Below are 25,480 nucleotides of genomic sequence, written 5' to 3' on the forward strand. Positions count from 1 at the left end.
ACCTCTTTCATTTCTGGGTCTAAATTGCAAAAACAATTGCTCTGGGAATCCATTTTGAGTCCCTGGGCCCTGCAGGAATAGACTGGTCCAGCAACCATGATGGGCCATCTGCTGTGGATCTCCAATGTAGGATGCCTACTGCCAGGAGTCTCGGTGCTTTCACAGGCAGGAGGGGTCTGTACAGCCTGACCAGGCGTCCCTGCAAATGGTTCCTGGTCCCTCAAGCACTCACGAGGTGTGAGGAAAAGAAGGATAAAGGCTGAGGAGCCTAAGGATGGAACATGGTGATTTACTGAAGAACCTGCCTGAGACAACACTGTCTCCAAAGCAACCACAGAGCCATGGAAATTGACATAAGGCAAGGCAGGGACAGCAGCATGTTTGTCTGCACAGTTTTGGGAGCATCCTGCCCTGGGAAACTACAGTGGGCTTGTTATGGATATCCCCCATCCATGGTGACACTCACTGGTGTGTCCTGCACAACAGCCTCTAGAAGGCACTGGAAAGACAATTCTTCACAATTTTTCAGCCAATTTTTGCTGCTGCCTCACCCCCTTTATCTTCCTTTGCTGTGACTACATCCAATCTCTGCCTCTCCACCGCTTCACAGCACCTGTGCACAGCTCTCCTTGCCCGCCTCCCCCTCTCCCACCGCTACCCTTCCCCACATCCATGTTTGTGCTTTACCATTGGCAGAGCAGAAGCCATGCTGGCTCACAGCAAGGAGGGAATATGAAAAGGACAATGACCTTTTCTAAGACAGCCTTTGCAAAAAATAAAAAGAAAGAAAGAAATGTTCCCTGAGAAGAGAAAGGAAGAGGGGAGGAAGAGGGGCCAGGCAGTCCAGTGGAAAAGGAGGGAGGGAAAGCATTTATGAAGCAACATTCTGCAACCAAGAGGGTTCCCAGGGCATCAAATATGAAAAGGTTTTGCTCTTCATGGGGAGGAAAAGCTAGAAACATGAAATATTCATGAGTGCCAGGTGTGGGCTCTGAAAGGCCCTTTCTCCTCCCTGCTCACCCTCACAAGGAGGCCAGGAAAAAGTAGGAAACAACATGACATTAGCTGTAGACATCTGAGGAAGGATCCTCACAGCTAGGTGTACATAAATGGACTCCAGAAAGTCCATCCCTGGTGTCCCGTCCCCACAGACAAGTATGAGGGGTAGGGAGAGGCATGCAATGTGACCAACCCTTTGCAGCAAGGCTATGAGCAAAGCAGAGATGCGTTGGCATGGCAGAGGACATTGGTCTCAGGGGTAAAAAGTGGTAGGAGGGAGAGGAGTGCCGGCATCCAGAGACCCTTCCTACCAAATTCTACAGACGCTACAGCAACTGTTGCTCCCTCCAGACACTCACTGTCAGCTCTGATTAGCTCTGCTGCCACAGCTGAGGCAGTTTCACCCAGCATATGGCAGGGCAGGAGAGGAGGCAAGATGCTGGCAGAGCCACCAGCCCTGCACGTGCAGATGTGCCCAGCTGCCCACTACCACTGCTTCTGTGCCGCTTCACTGTGCTTTGCCTTCTCTCCACCTGCCTCTTTGCTGAATTGAGGATCTGTGTGGTTTTTTTTACATAGCACTAACTGCAGGTACTCTGAATGGTCCCAGCTCAGGACAGGATGAGAAATTTCTGAATTCTTTTACCCCACCCATCTCTGAGGATTTTGAGCCCTCCCTGGACAGTTTGACACAATCCTTCCTTGGATTAAATCAGCTGGAAAAAAAACAGGATAGGACAAGAGGGAATACTAAGTTGTGCCAGAGGAAGTTACGGTTGGATATTAGGATTAATCTCCAAAAGAGCATTGCTGCACACTGCCAAGGTGGTGGAGTCACAGTCCCTGGAGGTGTTCCAGAGCTGTGTGGATGTGGCACTGAGGACATGGTGAGTGGGCATGGTGGGGATGAGTTGATAGTTGGACTAGATCATCTTAAAGGTCTTTTCCAACCTTAATGGTTCTGTGATTCTATGATCATTTACATCATGGACCAAGCTACCAATTGCCATTTTATCTGGAGCAAAATCAAATTTCTTTCCCATCGTTGCTCATGACCATAACTGGCAGGACATTTTGCAGAGTGCCTGAGGCATTGCTCTGTCCCTCAGCCAGGCAGCTTGCCCAAGCATGCCTCCTTTCCTTCCTCCCTGCCCCAGGATGCATGGCAGTTCACCCAGTTAGCATGAAGCTGGCAAGATTTCCTCATGCATAATCTCTCTGCACACTGTGCACTGTGCAAGCTGGTGCTACAGCTTGTGGCCCTCCTCACTAACCTCTTGCTGATCCTGCGCTCAACTGCTGTTTCACACATTGCTTTCATTTACAACAGTGAAAACATGGGTCTGAACCACTGCAAAGAGAAACTCATCAGCTATATGAGCACTGCCAATTTAATCATCATCATAACCTGTAGCTTCCCTTGCAAATCAGGACATGCTCCCATTGCTGCATTCCTTCTAATTGATGCTTCTCCTGCAAACACATGTGTGAATGAGAGGAGCTCAGCCACAACAGTCAATGGGCAGCTTTCTCATAGAACCACAGGATGTCTGAGGTTGGTAGAGACCCCTGCATCCATCTGATCCAACCTCTATTCCAACAGGGACACAAGAAGTGTGCCCAGAGCCATGTTTAGGTGAGTTTTGGAGATCTCCAAGGAGGAAACTCCACAGCCTCTAGGGGAACCTCTGCCAGTGCTCTGTCACCTACATAGAAACCAAGCGCTGCCTGATATTTTCTTATTGAGCTGTAAAAACCTCAGTAATGCTGCAGACCATCACTCTCTGCTTTACACCAGCGCTGCAGAGCACATGCCCAGATACCTGCTCTGACTCAGATAAAATGGACCCTATGGAGAAACAGGTCAAGATAATAATGCACAGTATATTAGGAGTTTCTTAGCCAGCTTTGCTGCTAAGGAAAAGACAGCTGCTCCAGACACAAATGTGAAGCGTTACCTGCACTTATAGGTGACCAAAGTATTTTCACTGATCTCTCCGTCAGGTTCATGATGTGTTTTTAGTGTATATTTATGCTGGGGCTTTTCATAAAATCACAGAATTATTAAGGTCAGAAAGACCACTAAGGTCACCCAGTCCATCCATCAACCCATCCCCACCGTGACCACTGACCATGTCCTCAGTGCCACGTCTACATGGCTCTTGAACATCTCCAGGGATGGAGAATCACCACCTCCCTGGGCAGCCTGTGCCACTGCAGCACCACCCATTCTGAGAAGAAATTGTTTCTAATATCCAAGCTGAATTTCTGGCACTTACCAACATGACCCATGGTTTAAGAGTAGCACTAGGTCCCTCACCAACACCCCATTCCAGCCCTGCCAACAATTAAAGCTTTCTTGCACCTCTGGCTGGCTCAGACTCGTCATCCCTTTCAGGCTGTTGATGGCCTATGCTCCAATTATCCAAATCTTTGTCCCTCCTCAGCTTGACCACAGACAAAAAATATCAAAGCATGACATTTCCAGCACTTACGAAGATTCAGCTGATATAAAAAGCTGCTGTTCATTTTCTCAGGAACATAGTCATATCAAGCCCTGTCTCCCCTTAGGATACTGCATCAAGTTCAAGCATTATGTATCCTCACTCCTTACCTTTAAAGTACTCCTCAGTTTAAGCCTGAAGTAGCCAAAACAGAGACTAAAGCTGCCTAGCCACAGTGCTTAACGCATCACTGAATGGGCACAAGTGCCAGAGCCAGGGCTGAATCTCAGTACTCAGAGTTGGGCTGGAGCCTCACTGGCACTACAAAGAGTCCAGAAATTGGGGCTGCCAAGCCTCATAGAAGCCAGCCCAGAGTTTAGCATGCCCCTGAGAGCCAGGGCAAGACCTACAGTACTCTTCTTGACACCCAGATGCTGACATGTGTGGAAAAAGAGAGGTCCTAATCCATGCTGTGTTGTAATCCAAAGAGATGACAGCTCAGTTCTGCAACTGGCTGCAACTTTACACCATGAGGAATGCTTTCAGCCCAGTAAAGGTTAGCAGATAGCAGTGAGCTCACAATAAATCCCTTCCATCACTGATACTCACGTGCAGTAAGTGCCACCATAACACCGACATGAAACCTTCCAGTATTTGAAGGGAGCTTATAAGCAGGAGGGAGACCAACTTCTTAAAATCTAATACTGAAAGAACAGAGGGGAATAGATTTAAACTAAAAGATGGGAAGATTTAGGTCAGCTGTTAGGAAGAAACATTACTCAGAGAGTGCTGAGGCAGTGGCACAGCTGCTCAGAGAAGCTGTGGGTGCCCCATCCCTGGAGGTTCAAGGCCAGGTTGGATGGGGCCCTGGGCAGCCTGAGCTGGTGAGTGGCAGCCCTTCCCATGGCACAGAGTGGGACTGAGTGGGCTTTGAGATCTCCTTCAAACCTCAGCAATTTGGTGATTCTATGCGCAGAAATGACAGACTCATTCAAGAGATCACTTTTTGACCTCTTATCCCATGAATCCATACAAGGTTCTCCTTGTCTTGGAGATCGATGCCTGGTGAGAGGTGGCTCTGGGGGTTTGCTGCCATTCTGTTTCTTTTTCTAACACTGCACATCTAATAATCAACACCTACTACCACCTGCCACTGCTGATCATTCACTGATCAACTCTTTTTTTTGCAGTTATCACTGCAATGATGACTACATTCACTGTCAGCAAAAATTCCATTAGAAGCATACAGCTCTACCTTTATTTCTGGATTGCAGGGGTCACATAACACTGAGCACAAAAAGGAACTCAGTGCTGCGGCTGCAAGCCTCTTCCTCATTCCTATAAATACCCTTAAGTTCTTACACGTATCCAGCATTGTATAAGTAGGACAGAATAATGCAAAATATTATGTAAAGCAGTGGTAATGCAACTCCCGGTTAAGATTTAACGGCACTAATTTCCTCTTGCTGTCACTAACATGAATCATGTTCCTTTCTACTGCAGGCAGCAATGTGACATTAGGCGAAACGTGTTCGAAGGGGAGAATTGGGCCCTAAGTACACAAAGATCAAGGGACTCGGGGTTGTGGTTGTAAATTGCCCTGCCCACACACGCAGAGTGCAATCTGCATTAGTGCATACAACATTATCTTTTACCTGATAATACATTGTCATTACTGCTCACATTTCCATGGTATCCATCGCTTGATAGGTCCCATGGGACAGATTTTGCAAAACAGCTCAGCTCCCATTTAGGCAGCAAAATACGTGGCTGGGCTTCAGAGAGCACTGCGTCTACTGAAGGCTGAGTTTGTTTGCAAAGGCAGCACAATTGGCACAAACCGAGCCATGCATTTTTCGAGTTGTCTGTGCCGGTTCCCCTGGAGGGGAAGCGAGAAACAGCGAAGGTCTCTTTATGACTGTTGTTGTTGTTGTTGTTATTGTTGTTTTGGAGCGTATGCATTTTGTTTTGTTTTGTTTTGTTTTCCTCCAAGCTTGCTTTACTTCCTGTAAACTCCAAAGTGCTGCCGCTAACTCTCGAGATTTTTATCAGGCTTATTGAGATGCGTGGCATCAACCTTCAGGTGTGAGATCTTGCTATGACTTGATAATCTCAGATCACATAAAAAAGAGGTTTCTATTCCTCACTTCTACGGGGAGAAAGAGAAATGCAGGATCTGAGTTCACAGGAGTCCAAAGGTCTAAAAACCATGGGAAAAATAAAAATAATCTGCAGGGTTTTTTATTATTTTTATTCAGATCTCTTGATTCTAAACCCACATGATTACTTAAAGAGGACACAATTAGTGTATTTTGAATACTTGTTTATAGTAACAGTGAAATTGAGTAGACTGGTTCAGAGAGGGAAAATGTACTTTCTCCCATGATCTCTGACCACAAAAAAGAAAAAAATATAGAGACTGAACAATGTGTGTCACAAAACAAGACATTACCAACTGTACATTCTGTGTACTTCAGTGTTCCCCAGGTCCCTGCCATGATGCTACATTAACACAGGCATGTAATTTTCTTTTTGCTTTTATCCAAATTTACCTTGATTACTCATTTAAACACACAGCAATATGCTGAACATTGTGGAAGACTCGTGAAAAGTGATGCTGAGATCAGACCAAAAGTAGATAAAATTGGAACCTGTTTTCAGGGTTTGAAGACTTCCTCCAGTACTGCCACTATTCTGGTCAGTTGGTTGAGAAAGGCCCAGGCAAGCACCGATTCGCCAATTTATCAAGTGTATTCATCAAGAGATTTCATAGTGGTGCTTGCCCTTGTTTTGGTTTTGATTCCTCATCTTCTCCCCATGCCTAAGCGCTCCACGCTGCCCTACGCACTGAGGTGTACTACACCACTGCAAGTGTGGGAAAGCCTTCACATGTCCTGCCATCAAAATCCTGCTGCTTGCCTCTCTTGCATTAATTCTACATCCCCAGCTTCCTTCCTGACCTCACTCTGCTCTGCTCCTCCCATGCTGTTCCCCTGTATCCTAAAAGTTTCTGTCTGATTTAAGGTTTGATTGACTTGACAAAGAGCTGTGCTGCTCAAGGAACAGTGCACATGGGGGAAGTGTGGTTCTGCGTTAATTTTCCGTCACCAATACCCCTTTCCCATGGTCCCCTTTCTGAGGAAAGACATCCTCGAATGGCCTGCTCCAGTCATAAATTGCATTGCTTTCCAGTGTTTCACTTCACTTGGCTGTGAGATTGGGCTGGGAAGGGAGGAGACAGGTTGAGCTCAACCCCATCAGCACACCCCACACAACACGGTAGCTTCATCTCTGGATGCATTCAAGTCACACACATACAACTAGGGCATGAAAACGGCTTTGTGGCCTCTTAACTTCTGTGTAGGGATTATCTGGGAGAATCATAGAATAATTTAGGTTGGAAAAGACCACTAAAGATAACCTGGTCCAACTGCCAGCCCACCTCCACCATGCCCACTGACCATGTCCTCAGTGCTACATCCACACTGCTCTGGAACACCTCCAGGGACAGTGACTCCACCATCTTCAACATCACTCCTGTCCCAGGGCTGACCTAATCAGGACAATGTCTGGGTATGGATAAATTTGTGTGCACATTTACACATTGTTGTAATTATGGTTTCTATACCACTGAGATGTGATTACAGATATGAACTGAGTATCCTATATGAACTAAGGATAGGCTAGGTTTAAATATTTGGGAAATACAGTTCCCATTTACTGCTTCACAAAGAAGGACATGAAAGAAAAAATAAACAACTCAAGAATGGTTAAATGAAACAATACTGAAAAGGTAATCAGTGTCAAAGGAGAACAAGTGTCAGTCCTCTTTCGGAAAGACTGAGACATCTGAAGCAAAGGCTTTGTAGGGCTGGATCTTAGAGAGGGATTCTTATAATCCCTTTGCACTTCCAACTTTGAGGGCAGGACTGAGTCCATCAAATGCTCTTGCCTTTTTGTCTGATCTAGCTGTGAATTAGACTATTTTACAGCCTGATATAGCTCAGTCAGAAGCTAATTTCACACACGCTCATCAGTGAAATTAGTCTTCAGAAACACATTTAGAGAAGTAAATGTCATCACTTTTCCTGTGTGCCAGGTGTGGGGTTCAGAACCAGATCACTTCGTCTCCACCACTGTCACAGCACTGAACACAGGTAGCTCGCTGTGGAATACAGATTTAAAGCATAAAATATAAAATGCCTCCCTTTTCCACTCCAGAATTCAGCTGTTTTAGACTATTTTTATATTGCAGCTTTGGTCTAGTGGGATGAGCACAGGGATAAGGAGGCATCAGCTGGATTCCTGATATTGCTGGTGACACTCCCTGAGCCTCACTCACCTGCTCTGAAGCATGAAGAAGATTAAACTAACAAGTCTTGGTTTATATTCCTGAGACCCAGAAATAAAAACAGAGAAATCTCATCCATTTAGACCCATGGAGCTACTGTAATAATAATAATAAAGAAAAATAGGGCTAGGCCAACAGTTTTTCACACAGCAGTTTTGCTACTTCATTTAAATGGAAACACTTTGAGTTGTGCTTTGTGACAGCTACAGTTCCTTCATCTAGCAGAAAGAGAAGGAGGATGGTGGTAGGGGAAAATGTTTTGATCAAGTTGAAATATTCTATTTCAATATTTCTCAAATGGAGTGGTTGATGTTTGTTTCGAAACTTCTGTGTCATATAGGAAGCAATCAAAAATCCAAACAAGCCAGCTAAAAATAGGAAGAATAAAACCATATTAAAATGAATGGTAAACGCTTACTCTTGTTCTGAGAAAAAAAAAATTAAAAAGCAGAACTTGCCACAAATCTGAAATTCTATTTCCTGCACAGCTAGAAATAAGAATATAATGTTATATTTCTAATGCCTATACTTCCACTTAAGCATCACTGTGCTAACACACCAAATATTAAGCACATGTATACACTTTCTATTCAATAAAGTTGCTATGCAACACCCTGCAACAGACTCCTTCGCTTCCGTACAGTGTGCTCAGCTGAAGTAATCTGCTTCCAAATGATGAATCCCTTACTAAATTGTAAGTGGGGACTGGAAGACATCAAACACAATGCAAAGGCTATTCCTTGCATAAGATCAACGCGACAAGAAAGAGCAAACCGAAGAGACGTTTTCTGCTCCGACGTCGAAAAATGTAATAACAGAAGTGAAAGAAATTCAGATGATCAGAAATGACTACAGCCTCCCTGCTCTGAAGCGGGCAGAAATAAAACAAAAGCAGCCTCCTTCCAAACCTGGTGCTGGCAGAAAGGCGACAGCTCACCTAGCAACCTGCCGCACTGTTGCAAAAGGACAACGACAAGAAATGGAAGTGGAATTTCACCCCCAGCCCAGGACACCGGCATGCTCAGAGCAAAAAGCCTATGACACAGATCTGAAGGGTATTTTGTTTCTTTACACTTGTTTAGTGACTTGTCACATCAGCTGAGCACGACAAAATTGAATCACAAGGCAGCAGGACCAGAAACAATCTATAATTTGTTGTTTCATGCATTTTCAGGCAAAACCCCTAAAGGCAGCACTCTTGGGGCTGTAGTCAGGAAAGCAAGAGAGAAGCTGGAATGCTAATGAAGGTATGATACGTATTAAAAAAAATAGGGCACTCACGTTTTCTCTAGTACTTTCTAAGTATACTTTGAGTGTAGGAGTGATGAGGCAGGTTAGAACTACAAACTGTTTCCACAAATCTGAAATGGTCAGTAGCACGTCCTACTGAGAATTACAAGAAATGCAATTAATTGCTGATAATTGGCAGCTAAGGATCAGCTCTAACCCTAAAGCAGGGAAGTCTGAAATTCAGAAGAGTCACCGTGTGAGCACTCATCCCTTGGGTGATCCCCTGTAACTCATCATGCCCACAAGTCTTGATCTGGGACTGGAAAGATTTTCCCTGACAGTGAGCTTCACAGTCTAATTATGAACTCAGTGGAGAATGTCTTCCTTAAGGGACATTTGCTACATTACTATACCATAATGGACATTACATTTGCCACCTTGTGTTTACACACTGGATATCATCTTCTTCTTCTTCAGCAATAATTTGAGTAGAAGAATCTATGCATCCTGTACCCTTTACATAATGATTACAGCATATGTATTCATCAGCTCCTTGTGGGAGCCTCACAAGTCTCACTGTACAGAAGAGCTTTCAGTAGCAAGTTAGGATTGAACCACTGGTAAGCAGAATTTAGACATATCTAGTTTGGGCATTTAAAGTTCAGCCATGTCTTCCTGCCGAGAATATAAAATCAGTATATCTAATTTATCTAACAGGTGACACTTTTTCTTCTATTACCTTTCTAGTTTTTCCATAGTCATTCTAAATTACCTCTGTGCTAATTATTCAGTTCACATAGTTAAACTCCATAATAATCAGTCCCAATCCAGCTTTCTATATGAAAGCCTTTGAGACAGCCACTGGGGAATGTTAGGCCATGTTGTCCCATCAGGGTCACATGAACATGGCTGTGTATCTGTGTTCAGGATTATCACCTGCTTTTCCCTAGATACACCCAATGCTTCCACCAAGACTTCAGTCCCATTCTGCCTCCAACTGCATTATTTTCCTCTTTGTTCACACCTGCAGCTCCTCCAGTTTGGTATCATCTGCATGTCTCACTAATAGACTTAGCACTTTCCTCAGATCAGTAATGAAGAACTTTAAAAAGACATTAAAAAAAGATTTGTGGCCAAAGGTCCTATTAATTATGTTTGCCGTAGCCCACTGGGCACCTTCTTCCAACGCAGCACATTCCCATTTATCATAAGGCTTTGTTTACAGCCTCTTCACCAGTTCTCAACCTACAAGTAAATGCTTCCTTTCCCAGGGACTCTGATATTTTTTCCCTCTCTTTTTTATTTTAATTTAATAGCAGGATGTCTTTCTTCTGAAAACTTCTCTCCATATAACCACAGATTTATGTAGCGAGAAAGATACATAAAGCTTTAATCACAGAGTGGAAATTAAAACAGCATCAATTTCATACAGGTGGAGCTTTATACTGATAAAAGGAGCAGACAGACATCTTCACGGTCAGGACACTCAGGAAATTCAATGGCTTGCACTCCATGGAGGTCAGCCAAAATGATTGAAAGCCTCCCCGGGCCCTTCACACCTACAGAACAGGTCTCTGGTGGGCCAGTTCTGGTCTCACCTACCCCACTCCTCCCAGGCATAATGTCTGTGAACAGGGGGCTGACTCCAGCTGTTTCAGGCTATGAATAAGAATAAAAAATACCCTTGGCTTTTTGTCAGTCAAGCTTTGCTCCTGACCACCGGTGCCCAGCAATTGACATGCCTTTGGCAGATGTCTACAGGAGTCAGTTGGGTATCATTCAAGATGTTTCTGTTCATCCTAAAGGTTAAGTCTAACCTGATAATAGGTATCAGCTTTGAAGTGGTCTCTGAGCATAGACTCACAGGGCTTGTTAGGAAGCAGCAAGGAAAGGGAACTGTACAATAAGAGGATGGAGCTGCCTTGACACAACCAGCTGGGTGTCCCAGAGAGATGAGCAAGCCATGCTTCCACAGCATTCCCCTCATCTCACCATCAGTTTCCAGTAGAAATGCCCCCATGTTGTCACCTACATGACAGATGTATTAAAAATGCCTGAGTGTGTTGTTAGTGCCCAAAACAACTGTTTTTCCACCTCTGCCCTTCCTGCCACACTAGGCAAGCAGGTCTGTGTCTCAGCTCTTAAGTCACATCTTGTAGCAGTCTCTCTCCCTGACTATTACCAGGACACACCCATCAAGAGGGACCATACCACTTTCTAGATAGGCATTGCACGAAGCCACACATTGAGACATCTTTCTCCATGTAGGTGTGATCGTGAAAGTGACTTTGGCACAAAGAAAAACATGTGTAATACAGACTAGGAGGACAACGGTGCAAATTTCCTCAGATCACAGAAAGAAAAGGGAGAGTCTGGGAATCAAGGAAAGGATTAGGAGTGCTCCTACAAGGTCTTAGCCATTGCAGACTGCCTGATTAAGGAGATTATAGGGAAAAGCAAAGAAACTTCCTGTCATTCAGTGAGACAGAAAAACGTATGGAAGAAATGTCGAAAGTCTCACGGTTGTACATGGCAGCTGCTATCTTTGAAAAGAGAAGAGCCAGAAACATGGAGTGAGACAGAAGGCTGAGGTCAGGGCTCCTACAGTCCCCATGCAACCTGCCCACTGGTTCCCCACCCACTCAGATACAACCAGAGCCTTCTTCAATACCTCCTGTGGTTAAATAACAGTGGTAATGCCTGCTTACTCCCTCTGGGACTGCAGCGAGAGCAATGCTGACTTAAGAATAAAGAGAGAGGCAGACGAAGGAGGAATCAGGGTTCCCCCATGATAGGGAAAAGCCTGCACACACCATGCAGCAGCCTCTTTCATTTTGCATCTGAAACCAGCCTGGAGAACACCACCACACTGAGCCTTATTGATCACGTATTCACCATGTACAATTCAAGCTGGCCAGATATGAAGACAGTCATGACTTACTAGGCACACGGTTGATAGCTTTCAGGGGTCTCAGGACGCGGACAGTACGGATTGCAGACAAGTTAATATTTTGGAGATCCAGGGAGTACTCCACCATCCTGCAGAAGAAAAGAGAAAGAGTTTAAAACAACCCAAAATCTTGGCTTGCAGTACAGGGTAGGGTTGTTCACGCACTCAAGTGTGGTGCTGAATCTCAGTGCCACTCTGTAAAGCTCTTCTGTAGGTGTTCTGACAGCGCAGGATGAGGTTCCTGGAGGAGGCTCATATTAATCTGTTTTACCTCGTAGAGAAGCAAACCCTCTACTTAAAGAGGTAACATTTTCAGCTAGGTGGGAAGGCTTCTCCCATAGCTGTGAATCACTCCTTTTTGACAGAAACCAAAAGAGAAAAGTCCTAATTTTAGGACATATGCTAGACCTCGGCTTTTCTAACCCAACAGTATGCTCCCTAAATAACCTCACATTGCAAATAGCTATGACTAATGTGTTGGCTTTGCTGCACGAGCAGCAGGTGCAGGTTACAGAAGTGACCTGGCTCAGCATTCCTTAAACCCAGTGCTCCCCTCCTTGCTCAGTATGGCAGATGCCCAGGTAACTTGTCTATCTCTGGGAAAGCACTAGGAGATGCTGGATTCTAATAACCATTTACACTGGCCAGCAAAATCCACCTGAGGATCTCAAATTATTTTGCATGAACAGTGAATCGGAGGGCTTAAGTGATGCTGAGAGTAAAATGGGATAAAGCCACTCCATGAGAAATATCAGAGAAAGGACTTGAGTGAAACTTGGATTGTGTGAATGCAGCCCTCTGTCAGGGCAGTTAGCTCTCCTTTCTCACAAGCACTGACTTTTCTCCTCTTTCAATTACAAATTGACTTTCTCCCAGTCTTTCTGTACATCCTGACTCCTTATGTTTCTACAGACTGCAGCAACGGACTGATACTTCCATTGATCAGCCTCTTGACTCAAAAGGACCTTGAAGAGCAAGTGTCGAGCTATCTGTCTACACCTTCCACAAAAGGGACTTGTCAGAGTGATAGATTTTCAAACACAATAGGGTAAACCTGTCGAAGTGTTGTGATTATTCTCTCTCATGCTCTTTTTCTTTCTCTCTCTCATTCCTTTCACTCTATTCTCTCATAGACTTTTAGGGTAATTGCATGAAATAATTCTTTCTCTGAAATGCAGTGGCATTCATTTACCTCTCTGGAGCTGTCAGTTCCACATATACCGAATGCAGAAGCAGAGAAGAGGGATTCCATGTAGGTAATCAAAATGTTCACACACACAAGATGCAACAAAAGAGATACCAAACCCAGAAGTGACACATAGATAGCCTATAGAAACCATTAGCGATAGATGGAGGCTCAGGATACAATCAGCTGAAACTGAGAAGTGGGTAAGGAAAGGAAAAGGATTATGCAGTGCTATGCATACACACATACTCAACTACAGGGCATCACACAGAGGATGTGAGGTGTAAATGAGCACAAGGCCCTTGAGTGAATGCTGATCGGCTTCTCTACCGAAGCATAACCTAAGATTGCCTCATCAGTGTGATGTTGCTCCAGAAATAGACATATCTCTGGAAGGATGGAACTACACTTAGAGGAAAGCAGTGTATGGATGTGGTTATTTTGTTCTCGGGACTTGGGCTGACGTCTTGTCAGAGCACAGAGACCTGACATATAAAGGCAGCTTCATGGCTGAAGGAGTCTATGCTGTGATCTCTTACAGTGGGTAGATCCATGCACAGAAACATAAAGGTCTCCAAGCTTGGTGAGGTCTCACAGAAGATTCTTCCCTCTCCTAGAAAACCATGTCCCCAAGAGAACCAGACTGAGGTCAGAGCCCAGTAGGAAAAAAACATTTTTTTGAACAAAACAATCTGAAACACATTCTGCCAGATGTCAAATTATCAAACCACTCCAAAATATGTCTAATTTTGAGAAGTGGTCTTGTCTGAACTGCAAGTGATCAAATTAAAATTCCTGAAGAACATCATGACCCATACAAAACTGGAGTGCAAGAGAACAGCACCAAGCTATCATTGAGAAAAAAAAAATAGTAAACAGAAGTAGTATCTTTTCTTTTCAATAGAGCACAGTTCAATTAGACGTGTAACAGTTCAATTAAATGTGTAACCTACATTTACAAATTGTATGGTTTTTGCCCTCTTATGGCTACAGCTGTGTTGCTGTTATTGTTATGGGAGAACCCTTAACCATGTGCAACCTCTACCAAATGAATAGAGCTTGCCAGCTATGTGACACAGTCCATGTGTTATTGGAGAAGTGATAATCACCAAAATAATAGATACAGGTCCTTTTGAAGCAAGATGAATGCTGCCCTAGCTGCAACTGTTCACTTTAGACAACCAGAGAGCCATACTCCCAGAGCCCTTAAAGGCTGCAGATTTGCTTCAATTGTGTTCCAGTTTAGCTAGAAAAAGTGTGGAACAGTCAATCGCTGTGCCAAACAAACAGTAGGTTGTTCCCTAGGATGGGTCAGAGAAGGTCAATGCTTAAATTTTTCAGTGAGCAACTTCTAACAAAAACAAGCTCTGCCCTAGCAGGCCCCAGGGCTTCTGCTCGTTCAGCGGACCTTTTCTGTCTGCAGTTCTTCTGAGGAGGCCTCTGGTCTTGGCTGCAATAATGGAGATATCTCCAAGATGCTTAAATCCCTGCAAATTGGTCGCACTTACTGTAGATATGTAAATCACATCCCAAACAATTCCATCTCAACTCCAGTGCAATTATTTCAGTAGCATCAGTCATTCTTGCCTTTTTGTAGTTATACCTATGTGTCAGCTTACCCATTGCACAAGGGTAGCACGCCTGTACAACAGTGGATTGGGATTACTCCAGTGACTAGCAAAGAAAACAAAGAATTCTCTGTGTAGGCAAAACCTATGAATCCAGATGTTACTTCCTTCCTCTATCAAAATGAGATTTCTGACTCTGGGTATCTGCAAAATTTCAGGAATTTTCAACCCAGCTGCATTTGCTCTTGCCTTTCTTCAGCCAGGTCTAGGTACCTGGCCTCTCTAGGGCTGGGCTGTACCTGATGTCCTCATACCTCACGTGAGAGATGACAATAGATAAACAGCAAGTCAAAAGCGGGTGTCAAAAAAGTAAACAGTCAGAAGCAGATTTACAGCAGGAGGATCACACTTTCCCATGTTTGTGACTCAAGGTCTTGTGATAATAGAATCATAGAACCATTAAAGCTGGAAAAGACCTCTAAGATCATCTAGTCCAACCATCAGCCCATATCTACCATGCCCACTGACCATGTCCTCAGTGCCACATCTACACTGAAAACACCTCCAGGGATGGTGACTCCACCAGCCTGTGCCTCATCACTCCTTCTAAGAAATTTTTCCTAGTATCCAGCCTGAACCTCCTCTAGTGCAACTTGAGGCCATTCTCTCTAGTCTTCATTTGCAAGACCATGGTGCTTATCTGTATTCTCAGGCAGGCACCAAACTTTGGGGATTCAATCTCTATTGCTCTAGCAACTCAGGAACCACAGATTTACCGGGTGTCCATTAACCAAGAACACAGCAGCATTAAGCCCATACAGAACAGTTGCCCCATTATTAAACCACAGAAGCTTTCCAGACTCTTTGTCCTCTTACCAGGGGATATTCAGGTTGGATATTAGGAAGAATTTCTTCACAGAAAGAGTGGCAATGCACTGGAACAAGTTGCCAATGGAGGTAGAGGAGTCACTGTCCCTTTAAGGAAAGAGTGGATATAGCATGCAGGGATGTGGTTTAGTTCTGACTGCTAGTCATCACTCTTCCCCTGTTCCCTGTCTGCTTTAGGTATGCCTTGTTTGTAAAAAGCTTCATTCTGATTCAGAAGTAGCTGGACCAAGTCTTGGATGCAAAAAACCTTGTGTGGGTTGCAAGCTGTCCTTTCCTCTTATGGGGCAGAAGGGGAAAGCATCTCTCCCAAGGGAAATGGAGCTCATTTCTAGCACCACTAAAGTATTTTGTGGCCTCTGGCGTGGGTCGGCAAGCATAGGGGCAGGTTAGGAAGCTGGAACTGCGCTAAATTGGAGAGCAGCTCTTGATGTGTGATGGAATTTGAGCAGTGAGCTGTCAAGATAATTGAATTTATACAGTAATTCTTCCTCCCTCAGTAGAGATTTGCTTCTTCAAAACTTTCTGTAAGAAACTCTTCTGGAAGGAAAGTGGATTGAGACACTCACTGTCCTTGCACAGCACAGTTCAAGACTGATGCATGGTGGAAATGCTACCATAGTGAAATAGGACAGAGGCACCAGCTGCACACATGGGATTCACTCCACAGAATGGGAGGATACTGGTGGGGAACAACGCTCCATTTGAGTTCAACCTCTCCTCATTCTCAAAGTATCCCACAACCTCCCTGCCCTACTGTCTCTGGCTCATTGCTCATTCCTGCCTGCAACATTTCCACATTTCCTTTTAATCCTTCCAGCCCTCCTTAACTTCCAGCTTCTCTTTTTGACTTCCCTCATTTTTTCCGCTTTGCTTCATGTCCTTCACAATTCCATTGCTAATCCTTTATTTCCTTTCCTGTCTCCATCTTTGTTCCTATTGCCCCTCTTCCTACTGATCTTCTTAATGGGTCCTCTTCCTGCTTAGTCTCTGTCTTGCTGATAAATATTAGCCTATACCTAGGCAGCTCTGCTTAGCTGAACACACAAGAGACCTTGAATTTAACATAGATGAGACCAAACAAACACAAGGGAACAAGCAAGCAAATTGTTAGCACAGCGACCCTGTACAGAAAGCAACTGCCCTGGAGTACTTCCATTCCATACCAAGCACAGGAGGAGACAGCAAGCACACGGGGGCTGGGGAGTATGCACCCAGCACAGCATCACACACGCACATTGCTCATAAGACCTCAACCACAGCAGAAAAGCTCCATCAGCCACAGCTTGGCATCCGCAAGCAGGCTTGGGTCTGCCTTGGCACTCTGCTTCTCGAGCAGCGATGAAGCTCGGGAGAGAAGAGCAACACTCATTGCTCAACAGCAGCAGAATTGCTCAGCCAGTGTGGCTCTGTGCCAGGCTGGAAGAACAGGCTGACCAGCAGGACCAAGGAATAAACGTATTTTAAAGAAGGCATAGCAGGAATATGAAAGCCACATGTGACTTCCAGAAAATTCAGACTTTATCTAGCTGTACGTGTAACCCAAGGTAATGTACTCATGCAGTGCCTTGCTAGCAGCTTCCCCACAATTACCTTCAATGAAATTCATGATTAAAACAGTTCAAACACTATCATTTACCTTTTTATATTTACATCTCTTTACACCTTTATTAAGTACTTAATAACTTTCTTAATCTTCGCTCTTGAATTTTCATTTGCTGATAATTAGCACCCAAAAATTAATATTTAAAATGAATTCTGAATACATTCATGAAAAATACTAAGGCAGTATTTTTCTTATGACAGAAAGCCAATATGTTTTTGTTAAATTCAAAAGCTGCCTAATTCCCCTTCTCTGATAGGGGTTTTCAATAGAAATCTAATTAACTGCAGTCTAATCAATTCATATTTCTTTGTCAAATAACTTTGAGTTTGGCACTGAAGCCAAAATCTTCATGGCTGTGTCTTCTGAGCTGCAGCCTCCGGCTCACTGCGAGTCTCTGTGCAAAGAGAAACTTTTGCTGCCCGAGGATTTTTAGCCATTTGTTCCTCACATCTGTGAGCACTTGGAGTGACCAAGACAGAAGGCAATTTGCTTTCTTCTTGCTGAATTCCTTCAGCTATGTATGCTCATTTTTCCTGAATTTTTACTGCAGATATTGACACCCAAACCAGCTTCGTTTACCATGGCATTGCTGCATTTACCCAGGTGTCCCAGAGTGCACAAGCCTATGGAGTTTGGGAATCTCATAGATCAATGCTTCTGTACGTTCTATAGGAACTACAATTTGTGGGGAGATGATGGGAGGGAAATATACCCCTAGACCTTTCCACTGCTGTGTTAGGCACCAGAAGAAGCTATGGAAGGTCAGGGTTCCTCTGCGCTGCAGCCACGGTTATATAGCCAGTGGAGAGGTACCCAGACCTTCCAGAGCTTGTTCTTGTACCTAACACTGCAGCCACAATTATATAGCCAGTGCAAAGGTGGAGCAAAGTTCCCTTCTGATGGAAGGGAATTAAAAAGCACATGCATTGCCAGAAGTCCAACCTTCATGCTAAATCATTTTCCCTACAATAGGTAGGGCAGGAAGGCACCCAGTTGGGTTTTGCACAGTTGGGGCCTCTATGGCTTGGCTTGAAAATCCCCACTAGATAGCTAAGTTGAAGTCCTTTTGTTACCTACTGCAGAAATTATGGGATAACATCATATGGGATGTGTCCAGACATTACACAGCGGGACCCTAAATGGCTCTGCAAATCGCAGTGTATTCAGCTAAGTAGTCCTGCTTATCTCTGTTAAAGTTAGAGCTCATCACGCTGCATAGAGACAACTCTGCTGACATAAAAGCTGGAAGCTAGAAGCAAAGGGAAAAAAAATGCCATGCAAGTAAAATGAGGACTGCAAAATTAACTTTTTTTAAGGGAGAATAATAATAAAAAAAAGATATAACAAAAAAAGACATCTCTTCAGGGAGTAATAAATTACTAATTACACAGCTCCAGAGCTACAATGCTTAGTTATCTTTAAAAAGAAACAACAACCTCCTGAAAAAAGCTTGCAGAACCTGTGAGACTGCTCCCTGGCTGCCTGGGATGTGATTATTTCACACCCCTGAACACTCAGAATTCTCTCCAAACTGAGCACTAAGAGAAAACGTCAGAGTTTCTTAACAGTTTTAGAGACATGATATGAAAAGACATAAGCAGGTTTTCACACTGTGATAAGAAAGCCAGAGGGACCAGGCGAGCTCAGATGACTGAAGACGAGTGATGAGGCCTCACTTCTGAAAACAAGGACTCTGAGCACAGCCTCCTAGATCTCTTTGCACTGCCTAGCCAAAAAATAAATAAATTAAAAAAGAAAGAAAATAAAAACATTTCCTGCTTGGTCCTGCAAGCTGCTCACTGTGCCCACTTTATTTACTTCAGTAAAACCAAGGAATCAGTTTTTAGGGAGGTAAAGCATTAGTGGTAATAACTGAGAGCTGTACATAATGCACATGGGGTACCGTTGCCTCCTTGTTTTGATTCTTCTCTGCTGTGATTCATTTCGTTTTGATGACTCTTTTCATTTCAATATGTTGCACTTCTATGGATAGTTTTACTAGGGGAAAGCAAATGAAATAATTAGTATCATTAAGGAGGAAAAAAGTGAGTGTGTGTTGGTGGGGGAGGGCTGCAATTCCGATATTTCTGCCTCTGGTTAAGATGGTATTTATCCTGCTGCTCACTGGTTTCCATCTTTCTCTGATCGCTGCTTGAAACACCTAATTGCTATATTTATTACAGTTTTCCTTAACTTGCCATAATTTTATAGGAACTGCCATTTGGCAGCAAAGATTAGCTAACTGAGATTTTCTGACTATTGGTTCTGTTTACACTGCTGCTAATAAGCATTTAATGGTCTGAGATTTTGAAGTCATAACTATGCAAATTCCGGCCAGGTCCCTGAAGGACCATTGTTAATTAAAAGCAAAGAGGAAACAGAAGATTGGCAAAGCACTTCCTCATCATATGAGATTAAAGCCTATCAGCATCTCAGGCACAGCAACATCTTCCTAGATTGGACAAATTCCTGGGACTGGGTTTCCTGGGTGGCCACTTGAAGAAGGGGACTAATACCTCTTGTCCTTCAGCCTTCAGAATCCAAACCCCTTTGCCTGGGCTGAAATGCTGTGTGATGAACTTGGAGTCCTAGAATTGTAAGTCAGGGATTTGGAAGTAAGGAAAGGGTCAAATCAGCTCAGATCTACACATGCATAGCATGATCAAGAATAGTAAAACTGCTCAAGAGAGTGGATTTGGGAAGCAGTATCACTGCAGGTCTTTGAAAGAAGGATTTAGAGGATGTAGAAATCTAAGACTGTAGATAACCACCAGCAAAACAAACTCCAAGTAACAACAATCACAGTTAAACACAGAGCAATGCATTCCAGGTATCCAGTGGGGATGCTGCATAACTCATTTCTGAAGAAGCAACTGGCCAAGAACCCAGCGAGGAGGAATGTTCTGCTCGATCTATGGGGCTACCAGGCATGACCAAGATGGAATCTCTGGCTGTACAGAAATGCCAGAAAACCTCCTCCAACGACTGTATAACTATGCAAAATGGTATAGATGTTTTGGAAAGGAAATTAAGATATCATGAGGGCTGTGCTGCCATGCTGTGACTGAAAGAAGAGAGAAAAAGGCAATTTTCAGAAACTTTCAGGGCAACATTTCACCCATGATGTGTTTTAGAATTAGCTGTCTTATTGTGTTATGCCACAGGTTATAGACAATTTCTAGAGGATGGACAAAAAACTTGCAGCTGAGGTCCTTAAGCATCATGAGTAGAAGTGAAAGGAGAAGACAGATGAATTTGGTAACAAACTGCTGGCTGGGTCAGCAAGGTAGGATGAGAGACTTGCAAAGCATTGAGAGACCCCTGGAGAAGCGAAAACGTTAACCAGCATTTAATTAGAAATGAATACATTTTTAGGAAATTGAGAGGGAGACCAGTCAGTAGATTGTTAAATGAAAAACCACAGGAAAAAGTGATGAAATTAGGAAAAAAATTCATCCTTGCAGGGCCTCCATCTCAAGAACAAAACTAATGAAGGCACTGAAAGACGTAGAGAGGAAGGGAAGAAAAAAAAATGTATTATCTGTACAGCAGTGCCAGGGGCCCAGTAATAGAGAGAATAGGAATTGTTCATTTTATGAGCATAAACAGACTAAATGGCATTAGAAAGGGCTGGTGGGAAGATCTGCATGAAAGGAATATTAAAGTCAATGATTTTTACCTAGCTAGGAATGCTCAAAATGACAGAAAGAAAGGGGGAGTAGTGCTCTTTGTCAAAAAAGGTATTTTCAAGTACAGAATCAATGACAATTTTAAAATTAATAGTTGAATTATGGATTAATTTTCTGTCATATAACGAAGATAATTCCATCTCGCTAGAGGGAATGGGCTGACAAACTTCATGGAGTTCACCAAAGACAAAAGTCGTGTACCTGGGATAGAAAGATCCTCTACCTCAGTGCTCATAGTGGCTCTGGAGGCAAGGACCTGGGGAACAGCAGGTAACCCACATCCCACATTGCCCATCCCTGTAGCAAGGAAGACTGATGACATACCAGCCTGCATCAGCAGGAGCAAAGCCAGCGCATGAGGAAAGGGATTATTCCTTTTGCTCTGTTTGTGGCTAATCACAAAGAATGCCTTAGGTTGGACAGAACCTTAAAGACCAAAACCTCTACCATAGGAAGGGTTGCCAACCACTAGATCAGATTACCAAGAGCCCCATCCAAACTGGCCTTGAACTCCTTTCAAGGATGGGGCATCTGCATCTTCTCTGGACAACTTGTATCTAGAATACCACATTCAACTTTGGACTCCCTGATGAAAGTGACAAATGGGATCAAGTTCAGCAGAGGGCCACTAAGATGTTCAGGGGCTGGACACAGTGGGCATAAAATCCAGCAGGGAAGCTGACTAGATATACAGATAAATAAGAAGTAATGCAGAAGCTCAGAGAGCTGTTTCATTCTCCATCTAAAGGGTTTCAAAACCTGAGGACAATTCTGAACAACCTAACCTGTAATTTGTTGTTTAGACGGCTCTTAGCAAGAGATTGGACTATAGATCTCATAAGGTACTTTCCAACATGAATTATGCTCTGATCCTATGCATGTGACTAGGTACGTCCAGATCATACTAGAAAACAGCTCCCCTGGTATAAGTAACTCATAAAAAAACCTCCCCTTATCCATCCTGCTAGAGTTAGATTTGGCCAGTGTGCCAAGGACACCTAGATGTCCTTACAGTTTCTCAGCATTTACAGCAATGTGCAGTATAACTCAAAAATCAAAATTAAGGAACAAAGATACAACCGTGGTGTGGTTTTTTTTGTTTGGTTGGTTGATTGGTTGGTTTGGGTTTGTTTTGTTATCAGTGAACTAATCTGGGACTACTTGATTAGATGTCTTATGTACGCACTAAGTAAGATCATCAACACTATTAGATATACTTGTTGAATTAGAAAGGCCGTATGCATGAAGCTGAAGACACATGGAAACAGCCATGTATCAAACAAGTCAGGATAAATAATTGTAGTTATGAACTCTGGACAACAGTCAAGTATTATTTAATAAAAAACAGTCAAGAAAGCTGAACTAGTTAAAAAAGGGAGTACAAAATAAGTAAAAACAGCAATATAGTGAAAGCAAGAGAAGAGAAGTTGAAAGAAATGAATATAAATTAGGGGATGAAATTGTAGAAAATTTGTAAGAGAACAGAATGAACCCCAAATGGTACAACAAACAAGAAAAAACTGTCATGAACTGCTTAAAAAGGCAGAAACCTCAATTAAAAAGGAGTTTTACAGGGAAAGTCAGATGGTATACTTGTACTAAAGTTGATAATGAGCTGTTTTCAACTGCAGCTGTGATCAAGTATTTTAGGCTGTATCTATCAAAGAAAGGATCATCTAAGATAAGCAGGCCTGGACAACTTATATCCTAGAGTTTTAAAAGAGATGGACGGAAAAGTCCTGGACCAGCGCTGTTGATTTTCAGTTAGTCTCTGAAAAATGGGAGAGCATCCAAGAGCCAGAGAAATTCTGATGTTGTGCCAGTACTTGAAAAAACATAGTGATCTCAGTAGGCTGACCGGACTGATTGCTGATCACGGTACAGCAATGAAATCACCAATATGTGGTTTTGATAGATTACGAATTAAAAGCGAGTAATAAAATTAGCCATAATCAACACAGGTTTAAAGAAAAATAGACATCAAACTAATGAGCTATAATTTCTTATGAGATTACAAGTCTGGTTCACACAAGTAATTATGTTGATATGACTACTGGAATGATATGAAATCATCATGACATACATTAGAGAGAAACAGGCTAAGTAACAAGCTTCACATGCAACAGTAAATGAGGACTTATTCGTGAGCAGTTGTACTGCAATACACAATTCTTGCCCTGCTGTTCCTTATTTATCACAACCTGGCAGAAATTTAAAAAAAAATAATTTCTGATGGAAATTGCAGTTGAAGGATATTTTTGAGGAAACAGAAAAGAAATGAAGAGGATAAGTCAGCAGTACAGAACAGCGTGAGCTGCTTTGGAAATGCAAATAACGTGTATTCCAGTATGAACAAATGTAACACCACACATCTGGGAACAAAGTTTTCTGTCCCTACTAACAGGGAGGGATTTTCTTTCTTCAGAAGATGAGATTGTGAGGGGGAAAGAAGAAAAAATTACAATCAACACAACTTGGAGCACTGAAGAAAGGAGTTGAATGAATTAAAAGGAAGATGCTGTGATCAGATGGGTTACCAAAATCCTTGGCTGTAGGAACAGGGAAATTTAAGGTTGGAATAGAAAGGCTGGATTACCACTGCACTGAAGTGACTACACAGTGTAGTGTGCCTTACTCTGCTGTTCACTATGCTTACTTAAAAAAAAAAAAAAAAGATCTCAAACTACTCTATCATAAAATTACAAAATACTCAAGTCGTGCCACTCCTCTCAAAGGCAAATTTGGGATGGGATTCACAGAGTAGAGCAGGCGGGAGGAATTGCTCATTCTTAGTTGCTAGAGAAATGCCTGATTTAAAAAGCTGATAAGGACCAGCCTAGAAATAACTGATACCTCCTAAATTCACACACGTAGATGCTGGTCTGAGTTTGCAATAGTGTCGAGATGATCTCAGCTTTCAAAAAAATAGTAGCCTCTCAGCTTTAGGAATCTGCCCTTTAGGCTGCTTCGGAGCAAGCTCTCCAAAAGCACCCATCACTGTGGGAAACAAATGATGACAGACACAACCTAAACACAAATGCAGGGGAAGAGGTTCTACCTACCAAGACAGCTGGTGACAAGCACCATCTGTATGAAATATCAGGGAACCTGCAGCCTCCCATCAGCAGTGAGCAACGGGAACTGAAGCGTCTGCAAGCCAAGTGTGAGCTCCTGTTGCTTGTGCACACAAGAGCATGGGCCTGCAACCCAAATTACCTCTCTTGGTTTTTCAGGAGCACCTGGGGGAACTATGGAGAACACTGAGGTTGGACTTATTAGTTTAGGGGTTTTTTTTGTGTGTGTGTTTTGTTTTTTTTTTTCCCTAATCCTTTCTGAAATAAAATGTGTTGAGAGTTGTTGGGGGAACGAGTATATGAGAGGGGAGAAAGTTCTGGTGATGTCAGCTGCTATTGCCATGGAAACAAAGCATTTTTAGTGACAATTGAGTCTTCCTCAAGCTGCTGGGTTGCGTGGGGAGCAGGGGCAAACAGGGCAGGAGCACACAAGGGAATTCAGCTAACTAAAACTATAGCTTCTGGCTTTCCAAGGAAGTAAGGAGAAAGTACATATGAATGCCAGAACACATGGCTTATGTAACCAAAGCACCGTCTGGGGCCAAATAGCAGCAAACAATCATTATGCTCTTTGATAAAACACACTGTCACACTGAGCCAGGTGGAGGTATCTCAGCCACCCAGGTTCCACTCAACAGAAATGTCCCTAGCCTGCACTATGCTTTTCTACACTCATCCTCCCAACCTTTGATGCCTTGCTTAGGGTGCTGCTACAGTATATATCCAGAAAGTGAGAAAGGAAGAAGGGGTTGAGAAGTACAGTCCTTACTCTCAAATTTGAGAGATGCTCAAACGTTGTCTGGGCAGTGCATTACTTTTCAACATCTGGAGGTTTTTCAGGTGGTCAAATTTATTACCTCTTTTGCAACCTGTGAGAGCCCAGGACTTCAGAAAGGAAAAGTCCTTTGTAAAAATATTGATGAGCTTGTTTTCAGGCTCTACCTCATTGGCAAAGAGAAAATATGCAAGGCCTTATGCCAGAGTTTTGGAGGCTAATGCATTGTTTGGACCCAGAGCAAGCTGATCCAGGTGTGGGACCAATAAAGATGAAGCCTGGGGCTTAAATCTGAGGTTAAATAAAAGCCTATATTCTGTACATAAGGGCAAATTTGAGCCTCTGCTTGGATTTGATTTAAGCAGTGCAGACAATTTTAATGAATTTCAAAGAATAATGAATTAATAACCACAAGCTTTTATAACTCAAAATACATTATATAGTCATTAGTTCTATATAACTAAATGGAAAAATCTTTCTTTAGCAGATGAAGTCTTTTGAGATCAGATATTCTAATGAGATTACTATCATTTCAGCCTGACACCTCATGAGAACAATTGTATAGAAATCAGGAAACAAATTTCTTTCAGTTCTGGACCTGAAATGAAAAAATCCTCCACAGTGATTATTTTATACCTAAGGAGTTGATTCTAAGTCTCCTTGGCACTGAAAGGAGTTCAGATATGAGCTTCATTTCTAATACTGCTATCAGATGTGCAAAAG

General features: G+C 43.1%; 1 protein-coding gene across 1 annotated transcript in view; it reads right to left on the reverse strand.

The window, feature by feature from the left end:
- CACNA1I (calcium voltage-gated channel subunit alpha1 I) overlaps positions 1 to 25,480 on the reverse strand; it is a 152,612-nt gene that overhangs the window by 57,034 nt on the left and 70,098 nt on the right. The window contains exon 4 of the mRNA XM_065742931.1: positions 11,966 to 12,063. Coding sequence (XP_065599003.1) covers positions 11,966 to 12,063 — 98 coding nt within the window. The remainder of the gene's footprint in view (positions 1 to 11,965; positions 12,064 to 25,480) is intronic.

This window comes from Cyrtonyx montezumae, unplaced genomic scaffold (genome assembly GCF_038088225.1).
Source record: "Cyrtonyx montezumae isolate F1298 unplaced genomic scaffold, pur_monq_1.0 scaffold_3, whole genome shotgun sequence".
Classification (NCBI taxonomy): Eukaryota; Metazoa; Chordata; class Aves; order Galliformes; family Odontophoridae; genus Cyrtonyx; species Cyrtonyx montezumae.